Source organism: Panthera onca, chromosome X (genome assembly GCF_046562875.1).
Source record: "Panthera onca isolate mPanOnc1 chromosome X, mPanOnc1 haplotype 2, whole genome shotgun sequence".
Taxonomy (NCBI): domain Eukaryota; kingdom Metazoa; phylum Chordata; class Mammalia; order Carnivora; family Felidae; genus Panthera; species Panthera onca.
Window position 1 is genome coordinate 86,279,080 of NC_138357.1, and position 12,954 is coordinate 86,292,033.

Below are 12,954 nucleotides of genomic sequence, written 5' to 3' on the forward strand. Positions count from 1 at the left end.
TATAAAAAGAATAACATACCAGGACCAAATGGGGTTTATCCCAGGAATAAGACTGCTTCAATATTTGAAAATCAATCAATGTAATCTACCATATTAATAGTCTAAAACAAATAAAATTATATCAGTAGATATCGGAAAAAAACATTTGACAAAATTCAACATCTATTAATGATAAATATACATCAGCAGACTAGGAATGGAAAGTCAATTTCTCAACCTGGTCAAGGGTGTCTACAAACACTCTATAGTTAAGATCATACTAGTGGTGAAAGACTACCTGCTTTCTTCCTAAGATCAGGAACAAGGTAAGGTTGTCCACTCTTACTGCTCCTATTCAACATTATAATGGAAGTCCTATGCAATGCAATAAAATCCAAAAATGAAATTGAAAGCATGAATATTGGAAAGGAAGAAATAAATCTGTCCCAATTGCAAATTACATGATCATCTATGTAGCTAATTTCAAGAAATCTATAAAAAAAAAAAAGAGCTCCTAAGAATTAACAAGTGGTCCAGGTTCGATCTTCTGCATGTCACTGTTCTTACACCATACACAAAAATACTCAAAATGGATGAAATAGCTAAACATAAGACAGGAAGCCATCAAAATCCTTAAGGAGAAAGCAGGCAAAAACCTCTTTGACCTTGGCTGCCGCAACTTTTTACTCAACACATCTCAAGAGGCAAGGGAAACAAAAGCAAAAATGAACTATTGGGACCTCATCAAGATAAAAAGCTTCTGCATGGTGAAGGAAAAATCAACAAAACTAAAAGGCGACTGACAGGATAGGAGAAGATATTTGCAAATGACATTACTAGATAAAGGGTTAGTATCCAAAATCTATAAAGAACTTATCAAAGTCAACACCCAAAAGCAAATAATCTAGTGAAGAAATGGGCAAAAGACATGAATAGACAACTTTCCAAAGAAGACATCCATATGGTTAACAGACACGTGAAAAAATGTTTAACATTACTCATAATCATGGAAATACAAATCAAAACCACAATGAGATATCACCTCACACCTGTCAGAATGGCTAAAATTAACAACTCAGGCAATAGATGTTGGCGAGAATACAGAGAAAGAGGAAACTTTTGCACTGCTGGTGCGAACACAAACTGGTGCAGCCACTCTGGAAAACAGTATGGAGGTTCCTCAAAAAATTAAAAATAGAATTACTCTATGACCCAGCAATTGCACTGCTAGGTATTTATCCAAAGGATAAAGATGTGCTGCTTCAAAGGGGCACATAAACCCCAATGTTTATAATAGCACTATTGATAATAGCCAAAGTATGGAAAGAGCCCAAAATGTCCATCAATGGACGAATGGATAAAGAAGATGTGGTACACACACACACACACACACACACACACACACACACACACAATGGAGTATTACTCGGCAATCAAAAAGAAGGAAATAGGGGCGCCTGGGTGGCGCAGTCGGTTAAGCGTCCGACTTCAGCCAGGTCACGATCTCGCGGTCTGTGAGTTCGAGCCCCGCGTCGGGCTCTGGGCTGATGGCTCAGAGCCTGGAGCCTGTTTCAGATTCTGTGTCTCCCTCTCTCTCTGCCCCTCCCCCGTTCATGCTCTGTCTCTCTCTGTCCCAAAAATAAATAAAAAACGTTGGGAAAAAAAAAAAAAAAAAAAAAAGAAGGAAATATTGTCATTTGCAACGTGGATAGAACTAGAGTGTATTATGCTGAGTGAAATTAGTCAGAGAAAGACAAATATCATATGACTTCACTCATGTGTGGAATTTAAAATACAAAAGAGATGAACATAAGGGAAGGGAAGCAAAAATAATATAAAAACAGAGAGGGAGAAAACATAAGAGACTCTTAAATATAAACAACAACCTGAGGGTTGCTGGAGGCACTTTCGGTGGGGGGATGGGCTAAATGGGCAAGAAGCATTAAGGAGGACACCTGTTGGGATGAGCACTGAATGTTATATGCAGGGGATGAATCACTGTATTTTACTCCTGAAATCATTATTGCACTATATGCTAACTAACTTGGATGTAAGTTAAAATAACAATCATTATCATCATAATATAAATAAATAAGAAAATAAATAAATAAATAAAAAGAATTAACAAGTGAATTGTAGCAAGGTCATAGAATACAAAGTCAACATATAAATACCAATATTTCATACTGGCAGTATACAAATGGAAAACTAAATTTTTAAAAATATCATTTATAATAGCTATAAGAAAAGAAAATATTTTGGCATAAATCTAACAAAACATGTATGGATCTATATGGTAAAAAGACAGAGATGAAAGAAAACCTAAATAAATGAGACACATACCACATTCATGGATTGGAAGATTCAACACAGAAAAGAGTCAATTCTTTTCAAATCAACCTACAGATGTGTATCAGTGGTCCTCAAGACCACCCCATGGTAAAGTGATTCCTAGCCACAGGACTTGGCATATAGTCATACTCATGGCTATGATTCATTATAACAAAAGACAGAAAGTAAAATCAAAAAAGGTTAAAGGAACATATACAAAGCTTGCCAAAAGCCAGAAATAAGCTTCTAAGAGTCTTATCCCAATAGAGTCACTCAGGATGCACTTAATTCCTCCAGGAATGAGATGTGACAATACATGTAAAGTATTGTCTATCAGGGAAGCTCATTAATGACCCAATGCCTAAGATTTTATTGGGAGCTAGTCACATAAGCACTCTCTGCCTAGCATATGCCAAAGTTTCAGACTCACAAAAGGTAAGGTGTTCACAATAAATCACATTGTTTATATAAAGAGTTTAGGCACAGTTATCATTAAGGGAGGGTTTTATAGCAGTGTAGGGAACTTTTTACCACTCAAGTTCTCAGATGCCCAGACAAGGGCCAACTCTGCAAACAGGACTTTTTAAGGAGAGCAGTATTTGGCCTGTTAACTCTTTTCTGCACAAGATATAAGTCACTTCTAATCAAACATTCAGCACGATTTTTTTTTGTAGAAACAAAGTGATTCTAAAATATATAAAGATTAAGGAACTATAATAGCTAAAACAATTTTGAAAAAAAAGAACAGAGTTGGAAGGATCATACTACCTAGTTTTAAGACTTAACTATAAAACTACAGGAATAAAGACAGTGTAATATTGGCAAAGTGACATGGAAATCAATAAAAAAGAATAAAGTATAGAAGAATAGAAATAGATCCTCACAAATAAAGTCAATAGATTTTTGACAAAGGCGCAAAAGCAATTTAATGGAAAAACCCTATTTTCCCACAAATGGTGTTAGAACAATTGAACATCCATATGCAAAAATATGAACTTTGACCTCAAAAACCTCATACTATACAAAAATTCACTCAAAATGGATTACAACTTTAATGTTAAGCCTATTAAACTTTTAGATAAAATATAAGAAAATATTCATGACCTACATTTAGGTAGAGAATTCTTAAAAAGCACAAACCACAATAGAAAACATTGAAAAACTAGACTTTATCAAAATCGAAAACTTTTGCTCTCCTTAAGACTCAAATAAGAGAATAAAAAGGCTAGAGACTGGTAGGATGTATTTTTAAATAACATCCAACACAAGATTTGTATCCAGAATACGTAAAGAACTCTCATAACTTGACACAATGAAAATAAACTACTAAATTTAAAAAGTAAGTAAGACTTAAAATACTTCACCAAAGAGAATATCTAGATAACAAGTATTATATTCAACATTATTAGCCCTTGAGGAAATAAATGCGAATTAAAACTATGATGAGAGGAGAGGAGTTAAGATGGCAGAATAGTATAGGGACCCTGTACTTGTATCATCCCTAAAACACAGCTAGATAAACATGAAACCATTTTGAACACCTAGGAAATAGAACGGAGGATTAATGCAACAATCTGCATAATTTGAGCTACAGATCTTGACAAGTATGAAATGCAGAGAGATGAATTGAGGGAGAGAAGTTTCAGTGCCAGGTAAGGGTAGGTGTGGGGAATAAGTTCAGGAATTCCCTGAGCTTGCACCAATGGGTTAACAAGGCTTAGGATGAAAGCATCCAAGATTAGGTAAACAGGGTGAAAATGCCCCTAGCAAAGTACAAAAGCAGAACACTGCTTTCACAGGATGAAGGTCCAGAAAAGGTAAATAGGTAAATAGGGCTATAGGCTACCACAGCAGGATGAAATTGCCCAAAGCAGAGCTAATTAGCAAAAGAAAGGTGCCTTGTTGACCCTGAGGTACCATGCTCTATCTGCCTTATCCCCTAGGCAAGTTAAGATAAACAGACCCATGATTTTGTTTTGTATTGACCCAAACCCCTAATACTGCATATCTTCAAAACTCCCTTTTTCTCACACACATGAATTAATGTTCCCTGTTTCATTGTCTCTGCAAATGTATCACGTTTGTAAGCCTTCTGATGCTAAGAACAAGGACCCTTACTCAGGGCTCTTGTCTCCTCCCAGACATTAGCCTCTCTAGCATTTAATTCTGCATCTGCTCTCTTGCTGGACAAGAGAGAACTCCAGACTCAAATTCTGCAACAGGTAGGGAGCTGTTTTTGTGGGAGAGAGGATAGAGAGAGAAAGAGAAAGGGGGACAGAGTATGGCGAGTCAGGAATGTGCAAGAAAAGCACTCTCCCAGAAAGCTAGAGAGAAAGAAAGAAAGAGTGAAAACACTTGAAAACAAGAAATCTATTCCCCAAAACCACTGAAGGGGAAAAAAGAAGAGGGTTCAATACTGTCAGTTTTATATAAATAGCGGAGCACAGAGTCTGAAGTTTTGGAGCTCAGTGCCTGGCAGTGCTCTAATGAGGGGGCAGAGTGAATCCCCAGGAACAGGTAGCACAGTCTGAGGGGGCCTGTTTGCCACAGGGGGAGAAGCAGTTCCCCTGCTTAGAGTGCATTTGGTATAGGAGAGATTGCCTCTCCACAGGCAGAAGTCTCAGTGGGACCCAGAGAGTTGCCACTTTTACTGGTATAGGAACAAAGACACCTGCTGAGGGCAACAAAACCTGATGCTGGCTGTGTTGCAATTTACCATAAACTCTGAGCCTCTGCCACTCCACGGTCTTGTGTATGCTTTCTGGAACAAACCAGAGTCTCTCCATTGCTTGGAGAGACTCTCTCCCAGAGGATCAGCACAGGTCTGAGGTGGGGATCAAGGGGGTTTCTGAAGTGTGGAGTTTTGAAACACAGTGCCATCTGAGATAAAACTCTGGAAGAAGGCACTGCCTGGGAGGCAGACAGCTTGGACACAGGGTAAAGGCAGGGAGCAGATGGAACCCTGAGACAAAGGAGGCGTGATTGATCATGCATCTGTGAGGGTGTGAAATTCCCACTCCAGAGACTAGAGGGTGGGGTGAAGCAATTTTCATCTCTAGCACGCCCATACTGGTCGACCCCAGTGAGCTAAGCATAGCACCAAGGGGAAAATGGAGCTGTTACATTATGCCCCGCCCACCTGTGCCATCCAGACACATCCCCCAGAAGACCAACACAAATCCCTTCCACCCACTTAGTCTATAGATCATAGTGTGCTACCCAGATTCAGTTCCAGGGGAAACTAGATCTAGCTTCATTTGCGTTTTTGTTTGCTTGTTTGCTCATTTTCTTTGCTTCTCTTTTTATGTTGTTTTTTTTCTTTCTTTTCATTCTTGAATATAGAAAGCTCAAATTTTTTATTTCATCCTATTTTATTTAAAAATTTTTTAATTTTTGGTTTTTTTAAGTGTTTTTTTCTTTTCTCTGTTTTCTCTTTTCTATCAAGCTTCTCTTAATAAGCAGACCAAAACACACCTAGGATCTAGATTCCCTCATTCTAATTTTTTGTTTTGTTTTCCATTTTTCATTTTTATTTATTTTATTTTATTAATTTTTTTTCATCCAACAAAATGACAAGATGGAGGAATTCACCCCAAAAGAAAGAACAGGAAGGAAAGACAGCCAGAGATTTAATCAATACAGATACAATACTAGCCAGGGTTGAAAAAAGCATGGAAGACACCAGAGAGTCCCTTTCTGCAGAGATAAAAGAACTAAAATCTAGTCAGGCCAAAATTAAAAATGCTATAACTGAGATGCAATCTCAAATGGATGCCATGATGGTGAGGATGGACCAAGCAGAGAAGCGAATAGGTGATATAGAAGATAAAATTATGGAAAATAATGAGGCTGCAAAAAAGAGGGAAACAAAGGCAAAAGATTACGATACAAAACTTTGTGACTTATTAAGAGTAATAACATTCCTATCGCAGGAGTCCCAGAAGTTGAAGAGAGAGAAAAAGGGGCAGAAGGTTTATGTGAGCAAACTATAGCTAAAAACATCACTAATCTGGGGAAGGACACAGATATCAAAATCCAAGAATCACAGAGAACTCCCATTAAATTCAACAAAAACCGACCATCACCAAAGCATATCATAGTCAAATTCACAAAATGCACAGACAAGGAAAGAATCATGAGAGCAGTAAGGAAAAACAGTCCTTCACCTACAAGGGAAGACAGATCAGGTTTGTAGCATTTCTGTCCACAGAAACTTGGCATGCCAGAAAGGAATGGCAGGATATATTCAACATGATGAATGGGAAAAATACGCAGCCAAGAATTTTTTATCCAGCAAGTCTGTCATTCAGAATAGAAGGAGAAGGGAGCCTGGGTGGCTCAGTCAGTTAAGCATCGGACTTTGGCTCAGGTCATGATCACACGATTCATGAGTTTGAGCCCTGCATTGGGCTCTGTGCTGATAGTTCAGAGCCTGGAGCCTGCTTTTGGTTTCTGTGTCTCCCTCTCTCTCTGCCCATCCCCCACTTGTGGTCTGTCTTTCAAAAATGAATAAACGTTTTTAAAATTTTTAAATAAAAAAAGGAGAGATAAAGAGCTTCCCAGACAAACAAAAACAAAAGGAATTTGTGACCACTAAAGCAGCCCTGCAAGAAATTTTAAGGGAGACTCTTTGAGTGTAAGAAAAACAAAACAAAAAATGACCAAAAGCAACAAAGACCAGAAAGGACCAGAGAACATCACCAGAATCTCCAACTCTACAGGCAACACAATGGTAAAAAGTTCATATCTTTCAGTACTCACTCTAAATGTCAATTGACTAAATGCTCCAATCAAAAGACACAGGGTATCAGAATGGATTAAAAAAACAAGATCCATCTATACGCTGCCTACAAGAGACTCATTTTAGATCTAAAGACACATGCAGGTTGAAAGTGAGGGGATGGAGAACCATCTATCATGCTAATGGATATCAAATTAAAGCTGGAGAAGCCATATGTATATCCAACAAACTAGATTTTAAAACAAAGACGGTTAACTAGGGATGAAGAAGGGCATTATATCATAATGAAGGAGTCTATCCACAAAGAAGATCTAACAACTGTAAATATTTATGCACCCAACATGAGAGCACCCAAATATATAAATCAATTATAACAAAAACAAAGGAACTCATTGATAATAATACAATAATAGTAGGAAACTTTAATAACCCACTTACAGCAACGGACAGATCATCTAAGGAGAAAATCAACAAGGAAACAATGGCTTTGAATGACACGCTGGACCAGATGGACTTAACAGATATATTCAGAACATTTCATTCTAAAACAGGAAAATACACATTTTTTTGAGTGCACATGGAACACTCTCCAGAACAGATCACATAGTGAGTCACAAATCAGCCCTCAACAAGTACAAAAAGATTGAGAGTATACCTTGCATAGTTTCAGACCACAACACTATAAAACTTGAAGTCAAACCATAAGAAAAAATTTGGAAAGACCACAAACACTTATAAAGAACATCCTACTAAGGAATGATTGGGTTAACCAAGAAATTAAAAGAGGAAATAAAACAGTACATGGAAGCCAATGAAAATGAAAACACGACAGTCCAAACCCTTTGGGATGTGGCAAAGGTAGTCATAAGTGGGAAGTATATAGCAATCCAGGCCTTCCTAAAGAAGGAAGAAATATCTCAAATATACAACCTAACCTTACACCTAAGGAACTGGAAAAAGAACAGCAAATAAAGCCGAAAACCAGCAGAAAAAGGGAAATAATAAAGACTACAGCAGAAATCAATGACATCGAAATAAATAACAACAGTAGAACAGATCACTGAAAATACAAGCAGGTTCCTTGAAAGACTAAATGAAATTGATAAACCTCTAACCAGACATATCAAAAAGAAAAAGGACCCAAACAAATAAAATCACAAATGAATGAGGAATGATCATAACCAACACTGCAGAAATATAATTATAAGAGAATATTATGAGCAATTATATGCCAACAAATTGGGCAATCTGGAAGAAATCATTAAATTCCTAGAAACATATAAACTACAAAAACTGAAACATGAAGAAATAAAAAATTTGAACACACCCATAACCAGTAAACAAATTGAATGGGTAATCACAAATCTCCAAATAAATAAGAGTCCAGGGCTAGATGGCTTCCTGGGGGGAGTTCTGCCAAACATTTAAAGAAGAGTTAATACCTATTGTTTTGAAACTGTTGAAAGCAATAGAAATGGCAGGAAAACTTCCAAACTCATTCTATGAGGCCAGCATTATTACCTTGATTCCAAAATCAGGCAAAGACCCCACTAAAAAGAAATACAGACCAATTTCCCTGATGAACATGGGTGCAAAAATTCTCAACAAGATACTAGCAAATCGAATCCAACAATACATTAAAAAAAATTATTCACCACAATCAAGTGGGATTTATTCCTGAGCAGCAGGGGTGGTTCAATATCCACAACTCAATCAACATGATATACCATGTTAATAAAACAACAGATGAGAACCACATGATCCTCTCAATAGATGCAGAAAAAGCATTTGACAAAATACAACATCCTTTCTTGATAAAAACCCTCAAGAAAGTAGGGATAGAAGGAACATACCTTATCATCATAGAAGCCATATACAAAAGGCCCACAGCTAATATCATCCTCAAGGGGGGAAACTGGAACCATTCGCCCTAATGTTAGGAACATGACAGGAATGTCCACTCTCACTACTGTTGTTCAACATAGTACTGGATATCCTAGCCTCAGCAATCAGACAACAAAAAGAAAATAAAAGGCATACAAATTGTCAAGGAAGAAGTCAAACTTTCATGCTTTACAGATGACATGATACTCTACATGGAAAACTTAAAAGACTCCACCAAAAAAACTGCTAGAACTGATAAATGAATTCATCAAAATCACAGGATATAAAATTAACATACAGAAATTGGTTGCATTTCTATACACCAATAACGAAGTAGCAGAAAGAGAAATCAAGGAATCAATCCCATTTACAATTGCACAAAAGACCATAAGATACCTAGGAATAAACCTAACCAAAGAGGTAAAAGATCTATTGGCTTAAAATTATACAATGCTTATGAAAGAAACTGAAGATGACACAAAGAAATGGAAGAACATTCCATGTTCATGGAATGGAAGAACATTGTTAAAATGTCTATACTACTACCCAAAGCAATCTACACGTTCAATGCAATCCCTATCAAAATAACACCAGTATTCTTCACAGAGCTAGAACAAACAATCCTAAAATTTGTATGGGACCAGAAAAGACCCCAAATAGCCAAAGTAATGTTGAAAAAGAAAACTGAAGCTAGAGGGATCACAATTCTGGACTTCAAGCTGTATTACAAAGCTGTAATAATCAAGACAACATGGTACTGGCACAAAAACAGACAAATAGATCAATGGAACAGAATAGAAAACCCAGAAATGGACCCAGAAATGGCCAACTAATTTTTGACAAAGCAGGAAAGAATGTCCAATGGAAAAATGACAGTCTCTTCAGCAAATGATGTTGGGAAAACTGGATAGTGACAGGCAGGAGAATGAAACTGGGCCACTTTCTTACACCATACACAAAAATAAATTCCAAATGGATGAAAGACATAAATAGAGACAGAAAACCATCAAAACCCTAGAGGAGAAAACAGGCAACAACCTCAGCCACAGTAACTTCTCGCTAGACTGTCTCTAGAAGCAAGGGAAACAAAAGCAAAAGTGAACTACTGGGACCTCATCAAGATAAAATGTATCTGCACAACAAAGGAAACAATCAACAAAACTAAAAGGCAACTGATGGAATGGGAGAAGATATTTGCAAATGACATCAGATAAAGGGTTAGTATCCAAAATCTATAAAGAACTTATCAAACTCAACACCCAAAAACAAAATAATCCAGTGAAGAAATGAGAAGACATGAACAGACACTTTTCCAAAGAAGACATCCAGATGGTAACAGACACATGAAAAGATACTTATCATCACTCATCATCAAAACCACAATGAGATACCACCTCACACTTGGTAGAATGGCTAAAATTAACAACTCAGGAAACAACAGATGTTGGAGAGGATGTGGAGAAAGGGAAACACTTTTGCACTGTTGGTGGGAACGCAAACTGGTGCAGCCACTTTGGAAAACATTATGGAGTTTCCTCAAAAAATTAAAAACAGAACTACCCTACAATCCAGCAATTGGACTACTAGGTATTTATCCAAAGGATATAGGAATGCTGATTTGAAGGGGTATATGCACCCCAATGTTTATAGAAGCACTATCAACAACAGCCAAAGTATGGAAAGAGCCCAAATGTCCATCGATGGATGAATGGATAAAGAAAACATAGTATGTACACACACACACACAATGCAATATTACTCAGTGATGGAAAATAATGAAATCTTGCCTTTTGAAACAATGAAGATGGAACTAGAGAGTATTATGCTAAGCAAAATAAGTCAGTCAGAGAAAGACAAATATCATATGATTTCAAATATATTATTTCACCCATACGTGGAATTTAAGAAACAAAACAGATGAATATAGGGGAAGGGAAGGAAAAACAAAATAAGATAAAAACAGGGAGGCAAACTATAAGAGACTCTTAAATACAGAGAATAAACTGAGGGTTGCTGGAGGGGAGGGAGATGGGGGGATGGGCAAAAGGGCGATAGGCATTAAGGAGGGCACTTGTTGGGATGAGCACTGGGTGTTATATATAAGTGATGGATCACTAAATTCTACTCCTGAAACCAATACTATGCTATCTGTTAACTAACTTGAATTTAATTTTTTAAAAAGTCAACAAACAAAATTAAAAATAAAACTATGGTGAGATTCCTCTACCCATCTGTTACATGGCTAAAATAAAAAAAAATACTAATACCAAGTGCTGACAAGGATATCTGTAGATATCCTTGTGTAGAACTCTTACACACTACAGATGGATCTCAAGGGAATTATGGTGAATAACAAAAGTCAATCTCAGAAAGTTATGTACTGTATGATTCCATCCATATAACATTTATGAAACTACAAATTATAGACACGAACAAATTAGGAGTTTCCAGGGACAGGAAGGTGAGGGGAGGATGATGGGTATTGATATAAAAGGGTAACATGAAAGATCTTTGTGGTAATGGAACAGTTCTATATCTCAACTGTGGCGGTCATGCTTACAAAATTTACATGTGCGATAAAACTATATAGACTAAACACACACAACAAATAAGTACAGGCAAAATTGATGAAATTTAAATAAATTTAATTATGACACTGTATTATAGTTCTGCAAAATGTTATCATTGAGAAAAAGTAGGTGAAGGGTACACAGAACCTCCCTATATGGTTTTTAACAACTTCTTGCGAATCTTATTTCATATCAAATGTTAAATTTTCATATAACTATATACCTAAAAGTCCACTTTACTGTTTACTTAAAAATGCAAAAATTAAAGTTATAAAAACACTACGTATATTTTCTACAACTGTGATTCTCTATCAAAAGGTGTACATTAATATCACTTGCGGAGCTTTATAAAAATATATGTGCCCCTTTACCCAAAACATACAAAAACACTAATTCAAAGGAATACATATACCCTGTGTGTGTGTGTGTGTGTGTGTGTGTGTGTGTGTGTGTACACACACACACATATACATGCCTGAGCCACACCCCCACAATTCAATTCTGATTTGACAGTATATGGGACTTGGGCATCTATGATTATATGATTCGTGCACTAGAGGTACACCCCTAAAGTGGATGACCACCACTTTAAAAGTGGAGGGATAGGGTCGCCTGGGTGGCTCAGTCGGTTAAGCGTCTGACTTCAGCTCAGGTCATGATCACACGGTTCATGGGTTCAAGCCCCTCCTCAGGCTCTGTGCCGAAAGCTCAGAGCCTGGAGTCTGCTTCGGATTCTGTGTCTCCCTCTCTCTCTACCCCTCCCCCGACTTGCACTCTTGTCTCTCTCTCAAAAATAAACATTAAAAAAATTAAAAGTGGAAGGATAATATACACACACAAATATGAACAGTAGCTGTGAGTTGTGTGATCACAGGTAATTATAATTTATTACTTTGCTATAACAAATGTGAATTTTTGTGCAATTAAAATAACAACAAAAGCTTTTTAAAATTTTTTTTAATGTTTATTTATTTCTGAGACAGACAGAGACAGAGCATGAGTGGGGGAGGAGCCGAGAGAGAGATGGAGACACAGAATCCGAAGCAGGCTCCAGGCTCCAAGCTGTCAGCGCGGACCCCGACGCAGGGCTTGAACTCACAAACCGTGAGATCATGACCTAAGCCAAAGTTGGTTGCTCAACCGACTGAGCCACCCAGGCGCCCCACAACAAAAGCTTTTAAAAAAAAAAAAAGATTCAGTTCATCATTCCAGCTAGTATAGATATTTTATCTCTGATATCCATTTATGTGCTATCTCTATTCCCAGTTTCATTGCATGCAATATCTGATGAGTAGATCTTTTCTGTTCTCATCTACATCACGACTAAATATCAATTAGAACAAAGTCCACTGGCAGTCCTTCTACCTTAATAACGATCAGCAACCTTTGGGATCACTTTTACTTACATAAGATCTACCCAAATTCTACTTTTACCTAATTTACTATTCT

General features: G+C 37.1%; 1 protein-coding gene across 2 annotated transcripts in view; it reads right to left on the bottom strand.

Annotated features, from left to right (window-relative positions):
* The window catches only part of CCNB3 (cyclin B3), a 61,126-nt gene that overhangs the window by 23,847 nt on the left and 24,325 nt on the right, over nucleotides 1-12,954 (bottom strand). Inside the window, exon 8 of one of the 2 annotated variants that reach the window (XM_081794277.1) lies at nucleotides 12,514-12,679. The exons of the other annotated variant lie outside the window; for it this stretch is intronic. Within the exon in view, the coding sequence (XP_081650403.1) occupies nucleotides 12,623-12,679 (57 nt within the window). The 3' untranslated portion in view covers nucleotides 12,514-12,622. Of the gene's footprint in view, nucleotides 1-12,513; nucleotides 12,680-12,954 lie in introns of those variants that run through there. 2 annotated transcript variants of the gene reach the window in all.